Source organism: Corvus cornix, chromosome 17, assembly GCF_000738735.6.
Source record: "Corvus cornix cornix isolate S_Up_H32 chromosome 17, ASM73873v5, whole genome shotgun sequence".
Taxonomy (NCBI): domain Eukaryota; kingdom Metazoa; phylum Chordata; class Aves; order Passeriformes; family Corvidae; genus Corvus; species Corvus cornix.
Genome location: NC_046346.1, coordinates 265,566 through 290,176, shown reverse-complemented (window position 1 = coordinate 290,176; position 24,611 = coordinate 265,566). Strand labels below are relative to the sequence as shown.

At 43.9% G+C, this 24,611-nt stretch overlaps 1 protein-coding gene across 1 annotated transcript in view; it reads left to right on the top strand.

Annotated features, from left to right (window-relative positions):
* LMX1B (LIM homeobox transcription factor 1 beta) overlaps window positions 1–23,947 on the top strand; it is a 90,730-nt gene extending 66,783 nt beyond the window's left edge. The window contains exons 3-8 of the mRNA XM_039561540.1: window positions 12,043–12,275; window positions 14,903–15,081; window positions 15,474–15,551; window positions 15,951–16,017; window positions 16,836–16,997; window positions 18,707–23,947. Of these exons, the coding sequence (XP_039417474.1) occupies window positions 12,043–12,275; window positions 14,903–15,081; window positions 15,474–15,551; window positions 15,951–16,017; window positions 16,836–16,997; window positions 18,707–18,864 (877 nt within the window). The 3' untranslated portion in view covers window positions 18,865–23,947. The remainder of the gene's footprint in view (window positions 1–12,042; window positions 12,276–14,902; window positions 15,082–15,473; window positions 15,552–15,950; window positions 16,018–16,835; window positions 16,998–18,706) is intronic.
* The last annotated feature ends 664 nt before the right edge of the window (window positions 23,948–24,611 follow it).

Sequence of the window (24,611 nt, the reverse complement as noted above, 5' to 3'; positions counted from 1 at the left end):
GATGTGGGCAGGGAGATGCACCCTGTTTCTGCCAGAGGAACTAGTAGTGCTGGTGTGTATCTTCTCAGCATTGGGAGGAGGAGGAGCTGCTGAGCCTGTACCTGGAGGAGCCATATCTCTGGTGGTACCAGGTCCTTCTACAGAAACAGCATGTTCCTATAAAATATCCCAGCTCATGTGGCATGAGTGAGAGCTGGTTTGCACGTGCAACCCAGTAGCTGAGTTCACTCAGCATTTGAATTCCTTCTGAAAAGCCACTCTGATCATATAAAGGACCAGGAACCCCCTGCCCCACCAGCCAGCACTGCTATTCCATGCTGAAACCCTTTGTGCTGCGGCTCTTTCCAGGAAAGCTTTGATGCTGTGCCAGGGATGGGAAGTGGGAGGAAGCCTGGAACAACTGAGAGACATCAGTATCTACTAGGCAGAAGGGTGAGGAGGAAGAAGAAGGGTGGCAGGAGGGCCAACAGTGGATGCCAGCCCAGCCTCCTGGGCTGCCCAAAGCAGCTGGCATTTAACTCCGTAAGGGTCCATATCAGTCTGGCTGCAACACCAAAACTGTTGGTGGCATCTTAATTTAAATAGTTGTTGCAACCAGTAAAGTGTTTCTTGATGAAAGAAATGTCACAAGAAGAATTAAAATTACCTGCACGTCAGTGATTCAAATGTCTATGGACGCTAACAGGACTCCTGCTGCCAGAGCCTTCTGTGTGGGTTCTGTATGGGTGCCATGAGGTACAGCATCCTGAAGCCATTCAGGCTCTGCCAAATCAAAGTTCATGATGTGGCTCCCACAGTCATGCTGGGGAGAAAAGCCTTACACTGCAGGTCTGCTGCTCCTGTGGGTAAACTCAGGGCTGAGCCAAGCCCAGAGCTGCTGCTGGAGATGGAGGTCATACAGCAGAATAGCTTCAATTCCTCTTCTGGTTCTAAAGGCAAAGTGAGCTATCCAAGATCCCTGAGGTTGCAAATGTCCCTTGGCCTTCTTTTGACCCTCTATACACCTTACATTCTTCCTTTAATGATTGACATTCGGTGGGTTTGTGCCTTCGGGCACACTGAAGTTGTAGCTGCTTCTTCATCAAAGCAACTGTTTACAGCTGGTTTGAGTTGGATGCCAATAAACAGTATTCTTTTTGTCTCAAAATAAAAAGCAGCTTAAGTCCCTAATGATAAGGATTTTGTGCTTTGTAGAGGAAAAAAATTCAGCTAGTTTGGGACAGCCAGCCACTTAGCTTAGCAAGTTGGAGTACTTTATACTTCCAGCTAAACTGCCTTTATCTCCTCAAGTGAGCCGGCTATAGATTCTTATCATTGTGGCAGAAGTGATGAGGGTAACATCTTTAGTTGGAAATCATTGGCAACATGTGGAGAAAGCTTAAGATGTTGTCACACTTTAACTTGGTCCTAATCTGTTCAAAGGCAGTTGATACTTTCTAACTGTGCCAGCAGGTAGTGAGAGGGAGTCAAAGACCATCAGGGTGAAATAGCTCCTGCTTTTCTTTGGAGAGTTTATGACTTTCATAAAGCGGACACAAAGACACTGTGGCGGTAACTGTTATTGTCTAAATTAAGAGCTTATGTTCACCCAACCATATTTCATTAACTTGTACACCCAAGCTTCTACATTTCCTGCCTGCTCCATACAGTGCTAGAAGCAAATCTTAAATATTTTAACGTCTATTGTCAGTGAAGTGAGAACAAGAGCAATGTGTAGGTCAGCCCTGCCCGTCCGTGATGAACCGGCATGTGTCTCATGGCCAGCAAGGACGGCCCTCACATTCCCAGGGCAGGCTGTTCTGTGACTTGTCATGTGTGTTGGTGTGAGATCCAAAAAGAGAATTGTTTTCTTTCCAATAACAAATTGAGATACTATGAACAACACTTAAATGCCAAAGTGTAAGTCCTTTGCCAAAGGACCAAACTGCCGATGGAGCCGATCGTTTCTAAAGTCATCTTCCCTGTGAATGAGGACCCAGTCCTGCTCCTGATGCTCCCTAAGGAGTTTGCATCTCACTTAGTTGAAGCAAAAGCTGACGCAGCTTCTCCTCCCTTGTTTTTCTTTAACAGATGATCTTAAGAACATCAGACCTCCCGGTGAGCAAACTTCGATGCATTTCAGCAAATATTGTGTTTTGAAAAAAAGGGCTTTGTCAACTTTGTAGAAAGGACAGTGCAGTCAGAGCAGGATTTCTTTTCAACCAGATATTCAAAAAAGCACCTCATTTTTGGAAACATATATGGAACCCTGAGCAACACCATGTAACATTTTGTGCTTTTGTAGAACAATTCCAAGCCATACAAATTTTCTTGCTGAAAGAAAGGAATGTGCTGTTAAGATATGAGGGGATTTTGTACACTTTTTCTGTAACAGGCATCTCTATTTTTTTCTCTATGTGTCTATAATATATATACATACACAACCAAAAGTTAAGTAGTATTTAATTTAAGTATTTCAGCTTTGACCTACTTACAACTTTTCATTTAATTAAAAAAAAATCTGAAAAAGCTAATAAAATGTTTAGACAAACCTTTCAGTCTTGTGAGCTTAAAGGAATAATCCTCTTTGCATGCCTAATAATGTTGTTGGTGTCTAATGGGATTTCATTTTCACACATGTGGAAGTGTCCTGTGTGATAAATGTTTGACTGCTGGAATGACTTAAAACCTGTGCAGACGTTTGAGGCAGGAGGAGGGTCTGGGCGTGCTGTAGGGCCCTGCTTACTGATAAATCTCTTTGTATGGGTTTAGAGCATCTAGTTTACTAAAGCCTGAATACAAACACAGATGCTGATAGCTGAGTCTTAGGACTCTGTCAACCATATTTGGCCTTACAGAAGCCAGGAGGTTTTCATAGTTCTGTGTCTAATCTTAAAAATTCAGTTTATAGAGAAACCTTAGTAGTCATCCATACTAGAATGACCAGGCTTGTCTGTTCTTTAATTTAGAAAAGATGAATCAGATATTTTGAGTCTTCAAAAAAACCCTGTATTAAGAGGGATATTTATTTTCCGTCCTAATATTAATAGTAAGTAATCGACATAATAAGAGTCACTTCACATTACAAGAATAAATTACGATTCTTAGACATTGCAGGAGACACCTTTAGTTACCTGAGTTTTGGGGGTTTGAGTTGGGGCTTTTTTGTGTTCCTTTTCCTTTTTCAGTGGTCCTTTTTACAAAGCTCCATGCCTCTGGTAAGAGCCTCCTGTTTTTATCAGAACAACAAAGTTTGTGAAAGGAGGACAATAAAGAGAAACCATGTGAGATGACTGGGGGAGAAAAATTTCATCCATTAAGGGTCAGCCTAAAAGAGCACGATTTAGAGCAGAATATAGCTGGGACTTTTGTAAGACAAGCAGCAACTTTTCATGCTCGGATGGGGATTCTTGGGTTAAATTGCTATCTTTGAGTTCTGAACTTGGAAAGGTATTAAAGTGGAATTAAACCTTTACACAATCCTGCTCTTGTGTCATTCAGGATTTTTTTGGGTTCTGTTTAATTGTACATCACAGCAGGGTTCTGAGTGACTGGTGCTCTAAAGAAATGAGGGGTAGGGTTAAGTCTGCAGCCCACTGCTCCCTGCTAATCCTTCTTGTTCCTTGAAGAAGGATTTACTTTTGCTGCCAGCTTGTGAAAGACTTTCCTCCTCCCGAAGAGATTGTTGTGGCTTTCCTGGGGAGGTGTGGTTGCTATAGCAGGGAGTCACGCCTGGGTATTCTCTCAAACCCTACTGAGAATGGGCCAAAAAAGAGCCAAAGAAGAGTAAAACTGGGGATTAAAAATTGGAACAATGGGAGACAGGAAGATAGGAGTGGGAACAAATGGGAATTACAGCACCAAAAATAATGCAAAGTGACAAAAAGAGGAAATAGAAAAATAATAGCTGACAGTTGGACTGAAAAGACAAACACTACAAAAGAACAATTTATTTTCAACAGGCAAAGAACATAAAAAGGCATCTGGGAAATAAGACACAGCCCTATGTCGAGGACTTTTTTTGGTTCTTACTGTATTGCAAACATACATGCACCAAGTACACAAAACTGCGTCCTGCTTCCCTCTTGGTTCTACCTTTGCCACAATCTGTTTATTTGAAACAAAACCTTCTTGGGTTTTAAACTGCGTGTTTACTTCTTTGCTGTTAAATGATGTCTCTAATTGTGTCTGTTCCTAGGGACTAAAGGTAGGGTAATTCTGGGCTTTTCATATTAAACATTGTCATGCATATCAGTAGTAGAAGAAAAGATCCAGCTCTGCTCAAATTCTGTTCTTGAATGCTTTCCAGAGAAATAACTGCCTCCAGTGGGCACTTGGTTTTGCTGCTGCTTACTGGAGGCAAATTCTTTAGCTCATGCCATGGCAATGCCCTGACACCTCTTACCTGGCCCTGCCCCAGGCTGTGCCCCCTCCTCGCTCCGCTGCAGCTGCCTCCTCACTTTGGCTCAGCCAGCTCATCCCTGTGTTGTAGTTTTCCTGTAGGAGTTTAGAAGCTGTATTTTGCTCCTACCCCCCTTTGCTCTTCTGACAAAACACAGCCTAATTTTGCAAATATCTGAATATTTCCATCTCCGTGAAAGAAGCAGAAATTTTCATTCAGCGTAAAATGTGTCACAATACAAATAGAATTTAAAAAGGACCCAGTGCCACATCTAACAGCAAATCTCTCTGAATGCCTTTCCTGCACCCCACTGCTTTATATACAGGGGAGGCAGAGAGATATAATAGATGAAACACTTTGTTTATGAAGTGTCTATGTTTTGTTTTATTTCACATGTTTTTGCAATATAGATAACAGATTACACCACAGAGCTTTCATTGCCTTGTGCTATAAAGATACTATAAAGCCTTTCTGGGTATTAATAATAGATTGTGTTGATGAGTTTGGAGAAGCTGGCAATAGACCCCCCACTGCAAAGACATTAACACCACAGGACTAAGGTATCTTTCCCTTGCAAATCAGTTGCTAAATTGGCTGTGCTGATGAGTTTGGGCACAAGCTCTCCACCAGCATCACTGCAGCAGGCACAGGAAGTGATTTTGTTTTATACTGGCAAATAACGTTTCTTCGTCTTGATGTTCTTAGTTGCGAGGAAAGCCTTGTGTAAATTCTTTCCCTAAGTCATTCTTGCCAGCCAAGAAATAACTTAGAAATTACATTTGAATTGCTTTGACACATGATTATTTTTTTCTGTAAAAGTGAAGACTGAGCCAGTGAATCACAACAGTACAATTTCCCTGCTTATGGGCCCTTTAGGGTGAAATCTCGTATAAAAATTGCATTAGAAGAATTTCCCTGTGTTGTTGGTGATGTAAATTCAGTGTGCCATTTAGTGAACAAGAAGGATAAGATGTCTGTCAGAGCAGAGACTGTTCTGCAGGCTGGAGCCAGCATCCCGGCCCCGAAGCGGGGCTGCTCCACAGGGCCCCTCCACAGGCTGCTTCATCCACTGGATATTGGTGAGGGCATAAGGGGAGAAGATGAATGTGGATACAATTTAATTTGTGCAAACAACTGAATAAAAATCCAAAGGAAAAAAAGAAAAGGAGTGCCTGGTCAGTTTTGGTGACCACTGCCCCCCAGCTAGGTAGAGCTGTGGCAGAAGCACAAACGCCCTGACACATATCATGCTTTTGTAGCCCATCAGCGTGATTTGGAGAATGTAAAAAAACACAGCAGCAGAAGCCCATTTAGCCTCTTTGAAACTCATGGACAAAAATAACATTATTTCACAAATGTTTGCACTGCCTAAAAATATAATTCTAACAAAATCATCATATTTTGTTAATTCATTAAAGCTTCCTAATTGCAGTCCCAGCTTTATCAATTCAATTGGTGCCCTTAACTTTTATAACAGTTTCTGTTTCTACAGAAAAGATTAGGAGAAAATTGCAGCCATAATCTGTACAGTGCAATTGCTGTGCTATAAAGAGGAATGGGAGTAGCTGAGAAGAGCAATTGGATTCCCAAAGGTGGAGCACAGTAGAGCAATATCAGTGACTTTGTAAATGAAAAATTGTTTTAATTCCCTTCTAACAGCAATAATTCTATTCTTCATAAATTTTTCCATCAAAGTGTTGTATGGAAAAATACTATAAAATAGAACAGCATGGCAGTGATGGAAGACAGTTGAACAAAGTGGTCAATTAGGGGATGAAAATTAAGCAAAGAGAAGAATTCATTCTGTCACATTCTGCTCAAAGCGAGAAACTGCTCTGCACTTTGCATTTTATGTTGTACTTTATAGTTAAGGGAGATGTAACTATTTAGGTCATTCTGGTCCCACTTGAGCAAGTTTCGTTAGGATGTAAGCTTTAAATTCTGTGTGTCTTTGTGCTTGTCTAAGCATCCCAGTTCTGCCCCAGAGCTGCTGATGCCCACAGGTTTGAGGAGGCCAGCGAGTGCTGGGCCACCTGCAGAGGGATCATGAGAGGCCTCAGTGGGAAGAAAATCACATGAAGGGTGGTATTTTTGTGGGCATTGTTTGACACAGACTGCTGTCTGGGTATGGCCAGCCTAAAGTACTCCTGGCACCATGTTGGAGGGTCTGTTTCTGGTGGGCAGAGGATGGGAGCTGGTGGCTCTGACAGTGACCATGGTCAAAGTCCCACCAGCTTCAGAGCAAGATTTGGCATGGGATAATATGTGGTCCCTATTGCTACTTTAGCCATCAGCTTGTCTTGGCAGGGGACTACAGCACTCGTCATGGAAATACAGGTTAAATACTTAAGTGAAGAAAAAGTCACTCATTACCAAGATAGGCAATGTGTAATTTGTGAGTCCAAATCCACGTTGTGAAGTGCAGATTTAACACGAGCTTTCACCAGTAGCTGGTGTTCATACTACAGCACCTGTGGATAGAGGGTTAATAAATATTTTCTTCAGTTCTCCCTAGAGAAGAAAAGTTTCTTTGTTTTAGTTTCTCTCTAAATATTACAGGGTTTTTTCTAGAAACTTTTAATTTTTGCACATTTTATTACTACTCGATGAAAGGGAATTATCTTTCTTATACTGAAGTTTCAGCTATGAAATTGGCTTTAATAAACTATGTAATTATTTCTTCTGCAGGGAAAATATTTTAAATGGATTATTTCTTTTTTAAGAAGGGGGTTTCAAATAATAAATTTATAATATTCCTGTTGTGCTTTACTGTATTCAAGATGTTTTGTATGTTCAGAATTGAGTGCAACCAAGGAACAGTTTTTCCACTTTATAAGTACCCATGAGCTGTAAGACGCTACAAAAATTATTCAAGTCCTATGCTGGAAAAGCCCCATGCATAGTTTTTCCAATCCTATGTCATCTAAAGAAAGAAATATCAAAATTTCTCCCAAAGAACAAGGAACAGATGTCTTTCATTAGTAATTTAATTTCTTCTCTTAATAAAACTCAGTTGTGTGAAAAGCATAATATATTTTGCTCTAGCTCTACCCGGTTTCATACCACAGGAGTGCGGAGCAAACTCCCAGCATCAGAGTAGGCCAACCGGGGTGTCCCAGGCGGGTGTGAGCAGAGGGAAAAGCATCAGACATAGAGACTACACCAAGAGCATTTACAAAAGCTGTGACCACTACCTTTGCATGTTTATTAAATGAAGAAAAGCCAGGTGTCTGCTGTGGTTGCTGCAACATGTAATGTCAGAATAACACAGAAAGGGAAATGGCAGAAGGTCTCTGATAGGTAGGTAGCAGCATCTGTCCTCTTGCATACATCAAACACAGCTTAATAACTTCCTATTTACTGCTTCACGGCAGAGGCCCAGTAAATGAACAACCTGACTGAATTAGTCTATTTTTCTACCTTTGTCCTGTATAACAAACCTCTTGAACCACACTTAATGTGAACAGCAAATTTCACACTGCACATGGACATCTTTCAGCACAGATTAAATTAGTTATAATAAAACAATTAAAATCTATTTGTCCACAGACAGGAGGAAATGAAGGACCTGGCTGAGCCACAGAAAGGTAAAGGGTGGGTTGTCAGGACACCAGGAGAGTAAACAGCAGAGCCATGATTCTCAGGAGCAAAGCAGGGTCAAACTTACTGCGAGATAACTGCACGGGATATAATAAATCAGGGGTCCGTATTGCACTCCAGATGGCTGTGCCAGGCAGGAAGGCACAGTGGATCATGTAACTGTGGTTGTTTCTGAGGATTACTGATTCAGCCTGCCTTCACAGGGATATCCTAACAAATAAAATCTTTATGGCCTCTTCCGCTGGTGAAAATTTTCATCTACTGGTTAAAGTCAGGACATGTCTTAGCATTTGCATTGCCCTTGACACATATGCAAAATTAATTTAAGTTCACACAGTTTTAGCTGGTAAAGAGTTTTTTTATTATCTAGTACTGTAAAGTTGCTTCATGGCATTTATTGTAAATACTCTGATGGACAGACAGGCCATTGTTCTGAGCTTTAGCTTGGCTGAGTCCCCCAAGTGTTCCAGGCATAGAGGCAAACACACTTAAAAACTCCTAAACCTATTGAGTTGTCTTTCAAAATTGTCCAGGCAACAGAATTTATTTATAAAACTCCGCAATCATTGATTCAAAACAAGGTTTTCTTGTTCTGCTTTTCTTCTTTGTCCTCTTTGAACGGTTTTCTCTGGAATGTTTTCGTTGTGCTTAGGAGTCAGAGATTTCCTGCGGCTTCTAATAAAGGCATTTGATTTCCACTCTCCACATACTTTAACACATCCAAGGATTTTGAGGTTTGACATTAGCTTAGGAGTGCTGGAGATAATCAGCCGTGGGGGTAAAAAGCCAGAGTTATGCAAATTATTTGTAAAATGTATAGAAAGCAAAAGAACTATTCCTTTAAATGTGGTTGGTGTGGGACAGAGTCTTTGTCTCAGCACAGAATATCTGTGTGCTCCCCTTCAAATTTATGGCTTTGATTGAAACCTGTAAAGGGGTGATCTGTAAAGTATTCCTGCTATCCTACACTTCCCAACAGGTTTATTACCATTCATTTATAAAATGAACAGTCTAACGAGCAGTGGTTTAGATCACAGCTATCAAAGTCTGGTCATTTGTCAAGATTAGTTTCCTGTTGTGAGATTGCCTTGTGCAAAAAGAGTGCATAACCTTGTGTTCCTCTTGGGAAGCTGAAAAAATACCTATAAACACCCTATAAGATAGGTTTAATGAAGATTTTATAATCTCAGAATTCAACCCAACACGCTGCTCTGTGTGTGTGTGTGTATTTGTGCGGATGCATGTTATAATACAGAGTACCTGTGGACAGGGGAGGGAGTTTTCTTGAGAAGAGTTAATTTCGGGATATGAAGTCCATGCAGTATTGTCAGGTCAATTTAATGTTCATTTGAATGAGTTAATATACCCTGATGACAGTGTAATTCGTTATAGCTAAAAGGCTGCCTTGGGAAGCGCTGCTGCAAAAGCACCAGCTTTCCGGGGATAGTCGGCTGCCAGTAAATAACACGAAGTATTTTCTGTTCGTGTTAGATATACTTATGTTGAAGAAAAAGAAAAAACACAAACAGTCGCTAAGGCAGTATGACAGCAAAGGTGCTGGTCAGGGAAACAACACGATCCACAGGACAAGGAGGATATCTTCGTGTCCCAGTTTGAGGGAAGGTGCAGGGGATTTATGCTTTCTTGGGCTTTTCTTCTTGAAATTATCTGTAAACTGTGTTACATTTGTGTTTCCACTGTCACTGGACGGTGGCATATCATGCGGTTTGCTTGGGAGACAACTGGAGGCATTTGCAGCCCAAGCTGGAGCGATCACAGCCCCGCCAGGGCCAATGCCAGCCCTGCCCGGGCCGCCGCGCCCGCACCGCAGCGCCGGGCCCGCTCCACCCATCGGCTCCGGCTGCATCGCCGCTCCCCGGCGCCAGACCCCGCCCGGGGAAGGCTCCCCGTTCTCCCCTCGCCGGAGTGGGGAGGTGGGCACCTGCCCGCGGCGGTGGCGATAGGGCGGGGTCCCTGGAGCCCGTTTCTGAACGTTTCCCAGCCCCGCGGCGCTGTGAGCGGACACGCGATGGGCGGCGGAGCCCGGAGGCGGCCGGAGCCGCCGCGGTCCCGGTACGAGCAGGCACCGGCACATCGGGGCCGGTACGAGCAGGCACCGGCACATCGGGGCCGGTACGAGCGGGCACCGGCACATCGGGGCCGGTACGAGCGGGCACCGGCACATCGGGGCCGGTACGAGCAGGCACCGGCACATCGGGGCCGCCCCGTCCCTCCCGGCGGGGACGGGAGAGAGGGGGTGGCTTCGGGGGGACAATGCCTTCGCACCTGAGATCTCCAGGTGTGCCCCGTCCTAAGGACACCCCCTCGAACAGAGAGGCCACGCTTGGTTAAATGAGTCTAATAGGTTTAAGCAGTTAAATAGAAACAACTTTTTTCAGTGCACCTTTTTTTTTCCTCTTTGTGTATTAATCTTTTCGAATATAAAATTGTGTAGAGATAAAAATATTTTCTGCTTAGGAATTTGCTGGCTAAAGCATTGTGAGGAAAACCTTGTGGACAAAGCAAATGGAGGGTATGAAATAAGCCGGCCTGTTCACGGCAGTGCCCAGGGTCCTGTGTGGCATCAGTTTCCTTCTGATAGATTTAATTCATTACCTGCCTGAAAAAGAGCCACTCAGTCTGCCTTGCACCGCTGTTACCTTGAGGTTGTGGTCGTGCAAAGGTGTGCGCTGAGCCAGCCAGGCTGCCAGGGCAGTCACCCCTAGGTGCAGCTGGGGAACACCCCAGTTGCCGTCTCTCAGCCGTTTTCTGGATGTTGTGTGCAACCGTATTGACATTTGCTTTTCCCTCCTGCCCACTCTGACTCCAGCCCTTTGCCGAGGGCTCGTGACTGCCATTTTCCTGCACTTCTCAGCTCAGACAAAATGGAGGCTCTGGAGGAATGAATAACTACCGCAGTCTTAGCCTTCTAAAATCAAAGACAATTGCCTTTTTTTGTGAAAAATTATAGTTTTGATGATTAAAAAAAAAAAAAGGCAGCATACCCCATGCTAAAAGGCAGAATCTAATTTTTTTCCTGTGAACACACTGGTGCAGTGGTGTTCATTTCCTTGCTGAAATGTAAATGTTCATGCACCTTGCACTGTGATGTATTGCCATAAAAGACACTGAATTTCAAATCACTAGCACACCATGTGACACAGGGATGTAACTTAGCAATTCGTCTTTATTTGAAGGCAGCCCTTTTCTGAAATCTCACTTAGGGAGATTCCCAGTTGCCATTAGAAAAGCAAAATAAAATTAATCTAAATAATTCTAACTTAAGCCTAGAAAATTAATGACGGATGAAAGACAGGGTTTATAGAGCACTAATAAGAACTAGTCTGGATACAGTGTGTGTTCTAGGGTCTGTGATTATACTGGTAATTTGACAGATTGTATCACTGCCTATCTGTGCCAAAGGATGTTTCACACCATTTAAAATGCACAGTACTTCCTTCAGAGACAGGTTGTTCTGGAATAACTCAACATCCAAAGAAAAGCTGTGTTATTTCACTCCTCTCTTTATTGATTGCATGTGTACAACCGTGTGTGCATGTGCACATGCTGACTTTGCCTCAGCAAAAGCACAAAGTTTGCATGCTCATTTCTGTGTTTATCTGCCTCCTCAGAGACAGACAATACCAAAAATGGGAATTCATGAAATCTCTTCAGAATAGGGCTTAAGTGCTGAAACCAGAGACCCTGCATAAAACAAAGCATTAGCTGGTCCTTCCTTTAAAAGTGAATTAAAATACATTTGGGTTTGAGCAATTACCCAACTTCGGGAGCTCCATTTTTTTCTTATTTTGAAAAGGAAAAAACCACTGAGATAAGGACAGATCTTAGTGGGCTTTGTCCAGCAAAGGTGATTTAGGGAATCTCAAGACCAAAGAGATTGAGATTTGAAAAAATTGCATGCCTATTTCCAAGCCTAAGGATGCAAGTCTTGCAGTGTGCAGAAGCATGAGCCAGGTGGATCTGTGCAGATATTGCTTGATTTAGATCCACACGGGGTATGATCTGACGCTCCCTTTGACTGTGCTGTCTCTTCCTTGCAGGCTGTTTGCTGCCAAGTGCAGCGGCTGCATGGAGAAGATCGCTCCAACGGAGTTTGTGATGCGAGCCCTGGAGTGCGTGTACCACCTGAGCTGCTTCTGCTGCTGCGTGTGCGAGCGCCAGCTGAGGAAAGGGGACGAGTTTGTCCTCAAGGAAGGGCAGCTGCTCTGCAAAAGTGACTATGAGAAAGAGAAAGACTTATTGAGCTCGGTCAGCCCAGACGACTCAGACTCAGGTGAGCTTTTTCCACACCTGCTCTGACCAGAGAAGCTGCATGAGTTTGTAGAGCTTTCTCATAGAAAAGTGCATTCATTTTCACATCCACTTTATCCAAATGCATGTGCCCCCTATGCAAATTTGCAGGCACAGCTGAAAACATTCCTACTGGCAGTCTGCCTTCCCTAACCTGACTCCCTCCCTTAACTTCCTGCTTAGTAAAAGACAAAATCTTTTTGCTTTCATCGAAGTGTTTTTCTATAAGATCATAAAGTCTGAATCGGAGTGAATTTAGCTACGTGAGGCCTCACTCAAGTGAGGCATAAGTATGCTGTTCTCCTCAGGCATTCTTTAATCCACTTAATATATTTTTCAGGGGATCTTATGCACATACAATTTCACCACTAAATTAGGGAAATGAGCACAGCAGTAATATGATTTTTGAGAGGAATCTCTCTGCCAATTACAAATGTTCCTTTAAGAAAGATTGCAAGTACAATATAGAAATACTGAAGAGAATCTAAAAGTAACTGAGATGTGGGTTTGTGCCATCAAAATCACACACTTTTTTCCCAAGAAAATATGCAGGAAAATCAACAGTTACCATACCATTAAATGTACAAATTACATGTTTGCCTCTGGTTTATGGGAAAATGCATTACTCCATTTTAACTGGGAGCAAAAATTATCCTTAATCTCTAATCTGAGAGTCATATTCTCCACATTGCTAAAATTTTTATTTCCGCATTAGGAATCCCTCAGGACAAAGGTCTCTGCAGTCTCAGCAATGCATGGGACCAGGGCCATTCTTAGAGCAGTGGTTTAGTTACTGCCATGCCGCGTTTGCAGGACCTGGAGTGCTCTGCTCAGTAAATCTCGCATCGTAGGGTCTGGGCTCTCGGTGAACGTGCCTGAGGCACTTGAGTTTCCTCCTTGACCGTCAGCAAACTTCCCCCCCACCAGCTCCAGTGACCTGCTGTGCACCTGCCTCATGTCCAGCCAAACCCCCTCGACCAGCTCGTGCGAGGCTGTCCCCACGCTGGGGCTGGTCACAGGCATCTTCCCCCACTGCTGTCCTCACACAACCGGTGCTGGCAGCTGTATTTGGCATCAGCTTTGAGCAGGGGTGGGCTCCTCTTCAGGACCAGATCTGGCTTGTGATCATCAGTGAGGAGCTACCACAGTAGCACAAACTAGTCTTGGTTTCAATTTCATTTCCCTTTGGCACAAAGGGGAGTTTCTTACTCCTGGAGATGCTTTTTTTTTTCCTTCATTATTCTCTGTTAGCCAAACCCAAACCTGAAAAACAAGCTGACAAATTAAATGAGTTGTTTGTCTCCCATTGTCTAACACATTGAAAACACTGATCTCCCAGGGGTCTGCATGAGAGCACACGATCTGCAAAGCCCTGGCTGAGAATGTGTCCTGCTTCAATCAAATATTTATCCACTGGACACAAAAGTAACTCTCCAATGAGCAGTATTAATCCCCACAAACCTTTCCTTAGAAAAGGCATGCTGGAAAGTTAATAATGTCATGGTTATTAAAATGACTGAACTTCTCTTTAATCATTAGGCCAAAGATGCTTATTAAAGTAAAAGGTGATTAGACTGCTAGGTGCATAATAATCAGACCCTAAAATGAATTAAAGTCTAATTTGTTGATTCCCCAAATGTAGTCCTTTAGTATATAAAAATTTCAGCGTGTTTCTTCGTGTTGAAGTCCCTATAATACTTGATAGTGTTTTCTGGAAGAAAAATCAGTAGTCTGTTCAAATAAAAAGTTGAAAAGTTGATTTTCACAACAAAATGTGAAATTTATTTACCCCTCAACCTTTGCCACTGTGCTTGAGATTTCCCAGGACAATATACTAACACGTAATATCACCGGATTGTATGAGTATTCAGAATTTAATGATAGAAAATACAAAGAATCTCTTTACAAAGAAACTCTTTGGTCTGCAGAAGCACATAGATACTTGTATGTATTTACTGAGAAAGAGAAGTTTGTGCTTGCACATACAGACACATTTTAATGCACAGAGGAAGATTACTGATGTTTTCTGGGGGAAGTGGAAATGAGATGACAAAGATTTTATTTAATATTATCTCTGGAGCTTCAAAACATTCAAAACAATATTCAGTAACTGGAATCTGCACTATATTTAGTTAGATGGGCTTTGAGATATGTGTGTAATACTTGCTTTATGCTGTTTTGCTGCTGTAGCAGTGCAGGCGGTAGTACCTGTCTGCAGATAATGCTTCAGGAGAAGCTGGAGTTCAGCTGTGAAGGTAAAGGTGTTTATCTGGTGGTGAGATTGGAGCAGGTGAGCACACAGGACCAAGAGATCCTGGAAAGGCACAAAGTCTCTCTGTGCCTGATTCCTGGAAATACTGAAGCATATTCTGAGTTTCCATCCCCTGATCAGTCCCATGTCCTAAAAAAAAATTGCAAACATTTTTATGCTTTTGTGGCATTTGATTTAGGCAGAGCGCACAGATCTAAGATAGTCTCTTCCTGCCCACAGCTGCTTTAGGTATTCAAATAACCATGGGACAATAGTTGAACCTGTTGACTGAAGAGCAGTTCTCAAACATCCTGTTTTCTTGGTGGAACAAGTGCAATTATATATCCTTTTTTCACCAGTCAAAAGTGATGATGAAGATGGAGATGTTAAGCCCACCAAGGGCCAAGTAACCCAAGGAAAAGGAAGTGATGATGGGAAGGACCCAAGAAGACCTAAACGACCAAGAACAATACTAACTACACAACAGAGACGAGCATTCAAAGCATCCTTTGAAGTGTCTTCTAAACCCTGTAGAAAGGTAGGTGCTTCACCAGGGACTGAGTCAGCCTTGACACCAGGCCACAGCCCCAGACAGCCCTGCCCCTTCCTGGGGCAATAGCAGTTCTCCTGGGGTGAAGGCAGAGCACTCTTTTTGCAGAGAAGTCTTTTGCGGGTAAAATAAAAAACAAGAAATGACTTAGTGTCATTTTCCTCAGCTCAGACTCTTTGTTCAGTAGTTACAGAACTGGTAGTGCCATCAGGGGCAGAACTTGACAACACTATGAAAATATATGATTAATTTTTAAAAGTAATTTTATACATGCAATTTTTGTTGTAAGTACAAATTCTCCTCTTAACAAAACTGATTCGGTTTTGGGGTTTTTTTTTTAATTTATGAAAAATTGCATCGTTAAGCATTTCCTCCTGCAGGTCAGAGAAACATTGGCAGCTGAAACAGGGCTCAGCGTGCGAGTCGTCCAGGTCTGGTTTCAAAACCAAAGAGCAAAGGTAGGCTGTTTCTCACATTATCAAAAGTCAAATGCAGGTTGTGCCTCAACATGGGCCCTTGCCCCACATGCAGCTCACACATGCAGAAGTCCCATGGCTGAACTGTCCGTGTTCTGCCTGCTCTGCTCTCTACATCCACACTAGAAAGGCAACTTTGGGACACAAACATTAAATTCATATTTGCTCAAAACAACTCAGGGTTGGGAGTAAATTTTACATGCAAATCTGAACTGGAAACTGAAATGTTTAAGCTTAGAATTGAAACTGAACCCGCAACAGTGTGTGCATAAGTATAAACGGTCCGTATCAACTGATAAGATGTTTGCAGAGAGTTTTGTAAGGAAACAAAATTGTTGCGTTTGGAGCCACAAGATTGTTCTGTTCTTCTGCTTTTTTCAGATGAAAAAGCTAGCACGAAGGCACCAACAGCAGCAGGAGCAACAGAACTCGCAGCGACTAGGACAAGGTAGGGGATTTGTGATAAAGCGAAGTGAGAGAGAAAGAATCTGCCGTTGTCTGGAAGTGTCTTTCCCACATGATACCTTAGTACAGCAATCCAGGGTGCACGCAGGTCTGTGAGTGACATGTGCCATCAGCAGTGGATGGACACAAAGGTGTACCTGTGCTCACACCAGGTTACCCCAAGTTCTCCTGGTGGGATCAGACCCCAGAGGGGCTCACGCGGAAGCTGTTACCTCGTTTCTAGAAGAAATGTACTTGTGGAGGTGCTTGCACCGGAGGAAATCTTCAGGAGGCTTGCTCCAGCTAGATTCTCCAGTTTGTTTTCTACTGCAGTAAGGGGCATGGTGCTCAGCTGGGAATCTGCACGGGCACCAGCTTTACTGCCCCAGCTGAGGCACAGGGAGTCCCTCCTGTGCCCCACGGGTGGCTGGACCCTGGGGCAGGCACTGCACAGAGGCACCAGGGCTTGCCCTGCTGCTCTGTGGGTACTCTTGAGGATCTCCAGCTCCCAAGACCTTGCAGCCTCAAATCCTCCACTTTACCCAGGGCAGAAAAACTGAGACCATCAGAAGTTAGAGAATAACTGGGCTCTGTCACACACAGTATACAGACTTTAGGAGGATAGGGTCAAGCACCTAGGAGCTCCAGAAATCATGTAGTCAGAAATTACAAGCTGTTCAGCTTATTGCTCAGGGTTCTACACTTGGACAAAATTTGGAAAGTTTCTCTGACTGACAGGATACCCCTGACTGCATTTGTTAGGGTTCATTGTTGCCACTGATTCTGCCCCAGCAGTAACTGTGCCTCCTCTTTGCTTTGCAGAAGTAATGTCCAACCGAATGGAAGGGATGATGACATCTTACACACCACTTGCACCACCACAGCAGCAGATTGTAGCAATGGAGCAAAGCAGTTATGGCACAGACCCATTTCAGCAGGGTCTTACCCCTCCACAAATGCCAGGCGACCACATGAACCCCTATGGTAAGGCATGCCTCATTCTGCCACATCCGAAGTAGCTGGGTCCGTGCGCTGGATCACGCACCACAGGGGCAGCAGCATTACTGGCTTTTAGAATATTTTTTCTGGCATTTGTACCAGGGAATTTGTACCAGTCAGTTTTATGTGTGTATTTTCTTGTACACATAAGAGGGTAGAACAGAGCTCATCACAAAGCTCTGGACACCTTTCAAAACTATTTCACAGTATAATTCTGATAAATGATAAAGCAAGCACCTCTCCAAGCTCCACTTTTTAAAACCACTGTCCAAGACACTGAAAAATAAACAGTACCAAATTCTAGCTCCCTCACAAATTTTTCCTTTTTTCTTAGAAGCTTTGAGGAAAAAGTGCCTTCAATAAAGAGAAGTAATCTATTCATTACAAAATGAATAAGCAGCCCTGTAAGACCACTCAGATTGGATGCGTGGATTTGTTAAAGAACAGTTCTTGAGCTACTAAGAGATGGGTTACCACAGGACTTTTCTCCTGCATAGTTTTATTCTCTGTCCCAAATCAAGATGACGGTTTGCTTTCACGATTGCTTGACCACACATCAAACGCATTACAAGCACTAAATGCTCAATTATTGATTCTGGACAATTGCAGTGTGGCATTTAAAAAGAATGTCAGAGGATTTTTCAGACTGTGATTCTCGGCCTTGCGGTAGCCCACAAGGGCCTGTTTCAGACTCATTTCTGCTGACCAGGAGCACTTCACTGTAGAGGCTCACATGTGCATTAGTGTCCCCAGCACAGCGTGCACAGGCCAACAGGAAATCTGCTTTGGGTCTGTGTCATTACTTTTGCCACTGAGACAAGTCCGTGGTGCACACCAGGAAATTTGGGAGGTCCTGTAAGGAGCTGAGGACATATGAAGTGCCCTTGAGCATTAGGTGGCTTGTGATTTTGTTGGTTTGCTTGGCTTTCTGAGTAAAACTCGTTGGGAAGTGGGTTCTGTGCTCCAAAAGGAGTGCAGGGGATGGCACAAAGCCCTTTTGAATGAGTCTGTGAGGAAAAAGAAGCAGACTAACACTTTCGCAGAGCCCCCAGGACTCGAGCTAGAGCTTTTTCTGGTGCCTTCAGTGTTGAGGTAAGCTGAAATCTTAGTTGCTAAGGGAAATAAAAGGTGCTGTTCCAAGCCAGCCCTAAAAGAGTGGAATTTTCTCAAAGGAGAGCATATTTACAACTGTATCTCACTTGAGGCCAGGGAAGCTGGGTCTCTTCTGGGTCCTGTCACACTGGTAGAACTTTTACCTTGTGTATATATGAAGACCAGTATGATTATGGCTCTTGAGCCATGCTTCCCTGTCATGGGCACTCAATATCTGGTCCACCTTTCTTGTCAGTCCCAGTGCTCCCATGAGTGCCAGAGCCCATGGAGAAGCTGGGGACCTGCTCCTCCCCAGCACCGTTTGCTCCCGTTGTCAGCCAAGACTCTGTTATGTGCTGCTTACTGAAATTGAAATTAAATCCTGGCAAGTCTGGGGGCATTGCTGCCAGTTGATCCCTGTGGGTTGATTCCAAGCCCTCCTCCTTGTAGGTCAGACCCTTAGAGCCAGAGCAGGTTAACATGTGACTACAGAACCAGGAGTGTTCCCGTTTGCTGCAGCGTGCAGCATGTCAGCATCCGTGTGTACTGTGTCCTCCCCTGGCTGCGCAGCATCCAGCTTAACATGTACATTTCATTTGCAGGAAACGACTCCATTTTTCATGATATCGACAGTGATACCTCTTTAACTAGCTTGAGCGACTGTTTTCTTGCCTCTTCCGAAGTTAACTCCATGCAGGCTAGAGTAGGAAACCCCATTGACAGGCTGTACTCTATGCAGAGCTCCTATTTCGCCTCATGAAAATAAAGAAAACTAACAGCCGGCGTGTGTTTAGCCAGTGACTTTTCCAGTGCAGACTCTACAGCCATATGTTGCCCAGCTCTTCCTTCACAGTGACTCTGCTGCCTCTGGACTGCAAAGAGCATTTTTTTAGGAAGACTGTCTCTGTTTGCGTATATGTGTATGTATGTATATATATTTTAATACCTACGTACATACATATATAGAGAAAAAAAACACATCCACCTGTCCCATACCCTTGATTCCCAGCTTGCGCCAGACCACGAGACAAGCATGGAAGGAACAGAAGAACCTGCTCGTCCTCAGCCTTTGATCTGGTTTGGTTTGAGCTCATCATCCTAAAGGAAATGGATTTTGTGGAAAGCTAGATCTTTTCCTCCTTTCTCTCTTCCTTTCTTTTGGATGTCTAAACTTTTTTTTTAAGCCACTGATACTGACATCAGCCAACCATATGACAAATAAATCAAAGAAACTGGAGATTCCTCCTTTTCTTACTGCATGATTCATACTATGTTGTGGATAAATTGCCATTTGAACTGTGAGAAGTTAATGTAAATGTGACGTTCAACATTTGTTTCCTTTCTACACTTTTTCTACATAACCTAGATCTGCTCATTAGTTTATAGCCCTTATGCATATGATACTGAGGAAACTGGTTAACAGTATTTGTGGAGAAAGCCAGTGATTTCAGAACAAGAAAGGTCTATGACCCTGGAGAGGAGATGCATGTTAGGGGCAGAGGCATTTAGGTTAGTATTGATCTTAAATAATTAAAACTAAAGGTGCTTACAAGACAGATTTATTTAATTTTTTCTGAGGTGTGAGATTAAAACATTTACATTTGTTTGTAGGTATTGCAGTGCCAAATTTCAAGTCTAGACCATGATTGGCAAACAAGTGTTTTTCATTCTGTTCTGTTTTGCATGAGGCATAAATGTGCTGTTCTCTATTGTCCATCTGGAATAATTAAGCACTCCTTTAGTTACCTTGCCTCAGCAAGAATTGAGGATACACAGTTCTAGCCTGAAACACCAGAAGTCCTGAAATGTGCACCAGCTGGGAACAGGAAGCTATGAAAGAAATTACGATGGGAAGTTCAGGTATGTTGAGCTGAAATTTTACCACGTCCCGTAAATCCCCCGCTGCCAGGACTCCTGGCTATGGTGCCAGCTGACTGATCAGTGCAAGTGCTGGAAGAACAGGTACACCAACTGAAGGGGATGTCCCAGCTGAAGTCTGTCTCTGATGTTGAAGTTTGAGCATATGTCATATAGATTTTTGTAGGGCATAAAATATCATAAGTAATAATAGTATAGCTATAAATATTGCCTGGTGATAATTATAATGTGGAGAAACAGACAAGTACAGTCATGGCTCTCAGTGGAGAAAACTTCATGGGGAATATTTGCCAGGGTAATATCAGTAATTATAGGGTGTGTTCAAAATAGAGCTCATGGGGAAAGATTGGCAGGATAGGCACTTTCTTAAATAAATACCTTTAATATATTGACCATAATAGCTGAAAAACAAGTCCAAAGCTTTGGTTAATCTAACTCCTTCAGGCTGAGGACTGGTACCAGGCCAGCGTCACAGCGTCCCTGTGGGGCTTGGCACCTTCTATGGGAGCGTGGCTCTCCTGTGCAGGGGGAGGCCAGAGCAGGACCCCTGTAACCTCAGCACCCAGGGAGGGAGCAGCCCTGCTGGGGGAACTGCGGCCTCAGCCTCGGGGAGTCCTGCACGGAAATGTGGACTGAGCATGTTGGAGGTTTCTTGAGAAAGCAAAGTTTTATCTGCAGGGTAAGTGCATGGGTTCTCACTCCAGAGACGACGAGAGCACCGTGGAGGAGGCTGTGCCTGTGTGTGTGCGCACGTAGTGCAGGGGGCAGAGCACAGGCCAAGGACCACTCTCCCACTGCTTGAGGTGCAGAGCCCCTGTCTGCTGCACACAGCCTCAGTCAGGGAAGGGACTGGTGGCTCTGCGAGGGTTCCAGGGGACATCCCTGTCCCCGTCCCTGTCCCTCTCTGTGTAGGCTCCCACAGGATCCCACAGGGAGGTGGGAGGTGGGTCTGTTGTGTCCATATGCTTTACCTAGTGACCATTCCCTGCTTTCTGGCAGGGATGTGGTTTCAACTGAGGGTTGTGAGCCCCTGGATATATTTTGAGATTGAAAGGATTTTCTTTTCTTACCCATCCTGTTCAATTATTTTTCCCTTTTCTTGTGTATCAAAATAAATAACAATTTCCTTTCTTTCTGCATGGTAGCAAACATCTATAAAGAACTCAGGTGATCCTCACTGCTTGCAGGGCAGAAGCAAGCAGGTTTCATATGGCACATGTAAACATTTGTCATTTGTCACCACCGATCTCGATGGATTCATCGTTTCCCTCCTCTCCCTTCTGCTGTGCTACTTTACAGTCATAGAAAAGCCTCTCAGACATACCAGTTTGTAGACTCCTCACACAGGCACAGCCTTGCTTCGTATCTCATTACTGGCAGGATCAAAATGGCATTTTTGGTGTTTACAGGGACTTATATGAGAACTATAATGTGACCTACAGTTTGGAGAACTGCCTTGTCCCAACTCTACCTCTGCATCTGGGATGGATGTTGAAAAATAATCCATCACCAAGGAAAAAATCAGACATCCTATTTTATAACTGAAGTAACCATAATTTTTTGCTGATTTTTTGGATGACTGCCACTTTTTTTTTTCATGCTTGTACATACTGTCTCCTCTCCCTTGGTGTGTCGTATGATGATGCCTTAGCTGTTTGTTGCCCCATGTTCTGCCACCTTTGGAGCTACATACCACGTACATGTTCAGGCCCTTGGCATGTGTAACATTTTCCATGCCATGGTGGGCTGCTGCTGGTCCAAGGAAGGAATGCATAGGCAAGGATTTCCAGTGGGCCTGCTATAGCTGGCAAAGGCCAAAGTTCATTAAAGCAAAATAAATGTCACTTTCTTTTTGTGGAATAAATTATTCTACTGGAGTGTGATCATTGTGGTTTTAACCTGGGACCTTGCAGTAAGAGATTATACAGCAACCTCTGACCTCTTTGATTTCTGCTTTACTCTTCTATTGTCAAGGGAATGTCCCCGATCAGGTGAAAGTAAAATGTTTAATGGGCCATATCACAGTAATATCTTACATTGAGTCAAATTGATAAACTCTTGCCAAAAATTCTTAGCATCTGGCACTTCCACGGAAACCACAAACAATGATTGCACATATGGGAGCTCAAAGGCTAGAGGTCATGACAGCAGTTTATTACATGCACCTTACAGTGATCATTTTCCCTAGGAAATTAACCCCTCTCTAATACAAACGCATCAAGTGAGCTCTTCATGGTGTTTCCATCATATTGTTTTGGCTAATCAAGGAATACGTGTGCAGCTAAAGTGGTGACAAGATGCAATTAAGTAAAAGATGATTGATTAGGTTTCAGTGTGCTCAATAATGTATCAAAATGGTGATTGTGAGATCAGACTGAATATGCTGGGTACGAGCTCAGAGGTCCTTATTGTGCAGCTGCAGGTCTGTGGCGGTGGCAGAGAGTTCCCAGCATTCATGACCGGTTACTGGGCTGTCTGGTACTGGGTCCCAGCTGGGCTGTGGGACGGGCAGCAGCAGCACCTTCCCTGGGCATGCCTGGCTGCTGAGGGGACGACTCCTGCCCTCTGCTGCTGTTTTCAGACCCTCCTTATCACTGCCCTGTGGGGCAAACCTTGGGGCTCGTGGCAAACATGTTTCACAGTCACAATACTAAAGACAATTATGTTGCTATAAATAAATGGTAGGGGTTGCACTCATATTGAAACATCATCTTGGGCATTTTGATCTCCTTTTCTTCTTTAAACTCTCATCAAAAACATCCAGATCACTTGGCCCAGTCGCAGCTAACTGTGCCTGAGATGTGGCTCATGTTAGTCGCACAGCAGCTGCTGAGTGGATTTTTCAAATCCACCCTGCATAACTCAGATGATCATTACCAGGTCCTTTGGAAGGGCCATTGCTCAGCCACCTCGCTGTGCATCATGTCATGGGGAAGGTCCTTCATGCCAGCAAACCTTCCAGAGATGATGTGAACCCACTTCCCTCTTCCCACTGTGCTCAGGACTCCCTTCCAGTTTCCTTAAGGGTCAGAGGTATATCCCAAGCCACTGCCTCAGGTGCTCCAGGGAACCCAGCTCTGGGATGCTGCTGGGATGCTGCAAACTGGGGTTTACAAGAGCACCTCTGTGAGCCCTGTCATGAGAACTCTGATTCTCCCTGAAAGTCACTAGAAATGAACAGCAGAATCATGAGGAAAGGAAGGATTCTCACAAGCTGGAGCTCGGTCACAGCAGTGAAAGGACTGAAAGGCAGCTGAAGTACAACACAGCTGTGGGAGCTGGAGCTGCAGTACCCAGAGTCCCAGTGCTTCAGATCATGCTTTACACAACCACATGCCCAACTCACCCCACGAATTTCTGACCAGTAGCTGCTCCCTAGCATGCAGGTCCCTCCATAGCCCCCCTTCTGTGGCCTAGGGGCACAGGGCAGCCAGATGGCCAGGGCTTCGGGCACCTGTGCTCCTTGGTTAGGGACATGCTTGGGCATTTGCTTGCCTGAAGTCTTTTGGTTTTGGTGGGCTTTCAACACGGTCTTGCTTCTCTGAGGCCGATCTGACTACTCTGATGGCTCTTTCCCTCCTGACGGCTGCAGCCTGGATCACCTTGGCTTGGTGCACCCTGGTTCTGTTCAGCAGCAGCTGTGAAGGGGCTGCCAGATACTTTGCATTGGGAACTCTGTTTTTAGGTGAACACCCTATTTTTTAGCTGTGTATGGCTGTATTACTTGTATATTTATATATTCTGTATTTATGTTATCGAAATGTAGTATTTTGTAGCTGTCTGTTACAATTTGTTTAACTTGTAAAAAATATGACTGTGCTCTCTCATACTTAACCAGCTCCTTTCACTGTAGATTCGCTGCTCCTTTTCCTCTGTTGGAAACAAACCACCATAATGTATGTAGATTGGAATTTTTTTTTATTTAATTATTTGTCATTATTAAATTATTTATTAGTGTTTTTAAATTTCATTTCACTTCATTTTTTTTCCTGCCACCATTGCTGGCAGCTAAGATCCATGAGTTTCTCATGCATCATGTTCCTTCCCACGTGCATGTGCACATGCACACACACACACACAGAGTCTAAACAAAAACAGAAAAAGAAAAAAAAGAGAGAGATTACACTTCAGTATATTTGTAAATAAAAGCAACCTGTAAACTAAGCAGGATTTTCCCTCAGTGTGCAGTTCTTTCTTTGCTTTTGCAGACTGAGAGTGTGTTCTCTGTGTCCTGGGGCTAGCACCAGTGTTCTCACAGGCAGGAGAACCCAGGGACAGGGACAGCCGAGCACAGCCTCAATGGTTTTAGTGTTGTGGAACTGCAGCCCAGGCTGCCTGGCAGAGGGACACTGCAAGGGTGATGGCAGAGGCTCCTTTTGCACTGGTCTTTGGCCTCTGCAGGTTGAGAGCTGTTCTGTAGGGATGGTGACAGATTGTTACACATCCTGGCTCCTCCAGCTGGCTGGTCAGACACAGGGAGCCAACCCAAACAGCCAGCCCTGGCAGAGGAGCTGCTCCGTGGTGATTTCAGAGACCCAGTGGGATCTTTCCTGTGCAAAGCGCATGCAAGGGCAGCCCCATGCTACAGCAGACAAATGTGTGTAAGTATTAGCAATGGATTATAAAGTA